Source organism: Protomyctophum parallelum, assembly GCF_964188405.1.
Source record: "Protomyctophum parallelum genome assembly, chromosome: 5".
Lineage (NCBI taxonomy): Eukaryota > Metazoa > Chordata > Actinopteri > Myctophiformes > Myctophidae > Protomyctophum > Protomyctophum parallelum.
This window is the reverse complement of record NC_139702.1, coordinates 43925632-43928131: the sequence shown is the minus strand read 5'-3', so window position 1 is coordinate 43928131 and position 2500 is coordinate 43925632. Positions and strand designations below refer to the sequence as shown.

The window sequence follows — 2500 nt, the reverse complement described above, 5'->3', positions numbered from 1 at the left end:
ATGGAATGAATTCTGTATTGGCCATACGACGAAGTAGCCAATAAATCTATATTGCTTGAGTATTGATACTTTTACTTATGTAAAAAAAATGCGAGCACTTTTCCCCCCATCACTGTCGCTGACAATAAAGGACCTTAATTCCTACCAGTCGATTCCTTTGTGGTAGTTGTTGGTGTTGAAGAACTGCACCTCTTCGTAGGTCTTGGGACTGGGGAAGTTGCTGGAGACGGCAGGATGCATGAGCAGAAAGAGATAAAGTGCAGTTGTTCCTGGAACGAGGAAAAGACATCAGTCATTTCCAGTTAAGTGTGATTTGGGTCAGAGAGAGCAGAAACTGTCTGTGTTGGTTGGCACACTGCACGCTAATCTCCTGATCCACGCTGGACCACTCTCCTGCCAGGTCTCCCAGCAATCTGACGACAGCATCTGTACCTAGGACAAGATGTTTGTGTGTGCGTGTGTGCTTGTCTGATTGTGTGTGTTTCCGTTTCTGTGCATGCGTGTGTGCAGTGCACGTGCATACAGTACACGTGTGTGCGTGTGCCTGTCTGTGTGTGTGTCATAGCCCCAGGGCTTCGCTACAAATTTGACACCAGTCGTCCCTGACAGCCTCCCTGCCTGTCTGCTCTCTTAAGGCCTATTCATACTCCAGTTTTAGGCGATAAGGTGACCACCGAAACGGTGGTTAGTAAAAAAAAACAAGAGAGATGTGTTTGGGTGAGTGGCTTACCACCGCGGCGTGATGTCATGAGATGTGTTTGGGTGAGTGGCTTACCACCGCGGCGTGATGGCATGAGATGTGTTTGGGTGAGTGGCTTACCACTGCGGCGTGATGTCATGTTGTAGTTTTACCACCGCGGCGTGATGTCATGTTGTAGTTTTACCACCGCGGCGTGATGTCATGTTGTAGTTTTCGGTGGTCAGCATATATCACCAAAAACTGGAGTATGAATTATAGGCCTTCACATGTTCTAACTCTCGTTCCATAATCACTCCATGGATGCATTTAGTTTTTACGTCCGGAGAGGAAAACGTTGTGACTGCATGGTGTTGATGACGTCGACCCCAGGCAGGGTTTGAACCCACAACCTTCCGCATGAAATACATATGGTAGGCTCTAACTAGGGGTGTAACGATATAGTAACTGCATCGAAAAATCGATTTACATTTCCAAGGATCGAAGTATATCAAAATTAAAACAGCAACATTGACTAGTATGTATAGTATCATATAATTTTGCAATGCAAATTAGAGATGTCCCGATACAGTATTGGGAAAGTATCGGATCGGCCCTTATTTGGTCATATCGGGTCATATCGGTATCTGCAAATATGCCAGTCTAACCACAGATCATAGGGGTAAGGGGTTGACACTATGGCAGGTAAATAAAATGTGGAGTTTGCTTTGGAGTTGCCCAAACTGCAAGTGCACATTTGAGTGAGGAGCTTGCTATAAACACAACACGAGATATATAGCTAGATAGCTTTTTTTATTATATAAATTATTCTCTGGTACCTAACCCTGTTCTTGGGCTGCTATCCTCGTTATAGAATGACCAGGTAGGTAACAATCACCTCGTTATAGAATGACCAGGTAGGTAACAATCACCTCGTTATAGAATGACCAGGTAGGTAACAATCACCTCGTTATAGAATTACCAGGTAGGTAACAATCACCTCTCTATAGAAAGACCAGGTAGGTAACAATCACCTCGTTATAGAATGACCAGGTAGATAACAATCACCTCGTTATAGAAAGACCAGGTAGGTAACAATCACCTCTCTATAGAAAGACCAGGTAGGTAACAATCACCTCATTATAGAATGACCAAGTAGGTAACAATCACCTCTCTATAGAAAGACCAGGTAGGTAACAATCACCTCTCTATAGAAAGACCAGGTAGGTAACAATCACCTCTCTATAGAAAGACCAGGTAGGTAACAATCACCTCGTTATAGAATGACCAGGTAGGTAACAATCACCTCGTTATAGAATGACCAGGTAGATAACAATCACCTCGTTATAGAAAGACCAGGTAGGTAACAATCACCTCATTATAGAATGACCAAGTAGGTAACAATCACCTCTCTATAGAAAGACCAGGTAGGTAACAATCACCTCTCTATAGAAAGACCAGGTAGGTAACAATCACCTCGTTATAGAATGACCAGGTAGGTAACAATCACCTCGCTATAGAAAGACCAGGTAGGTAACAATCACCTCGTTATAGAATGACCAGGTAGATAACAATCACCTCGTTATAGAAAGACCAGGTAGGTAACAATCACCTCTCTATAGAAAGACCAGGTAGGTAACAATCAACTCGTTATAGAATGACCAGGTAGGTAACAATCAACTCGTTATAGAATGACCAGGTAGGTAACAATCACCTCGTTATAGAATGACCAGGTAGGTAACAATCACCTCGCTATAGAAAGACCAGGTAGGTAACAATCAAACCAGAAAATTAAACAGCACGACGACCACAAAAGATCTTTAC

General features: G+C 43.2%; 1 protein-coding gene across 1 annotated transcript in view; it reads right to left on the bottom strand.

Annotated features, from left to right (window-relative positions):
• ndst3 (N-deacetylase/N-sulfotransferase (heparan glucosaminyl) 3) overlaps positions 1 to 2500 on the bottom strand; it is a 67243-nt gene that overhangs the window by 12519 nt on the left and 52224 nt on the right. The window contains exon 8 of the mRNA XM_083765346.1: positions 146 to 269. Within this exon, the coding sequence (XP_083621472.1) occupies positions 146 to 269 (124 nt within the window). The remainder of the gene's footprint in view (positions 1 to 145; positions 270 to 2500) is intronic.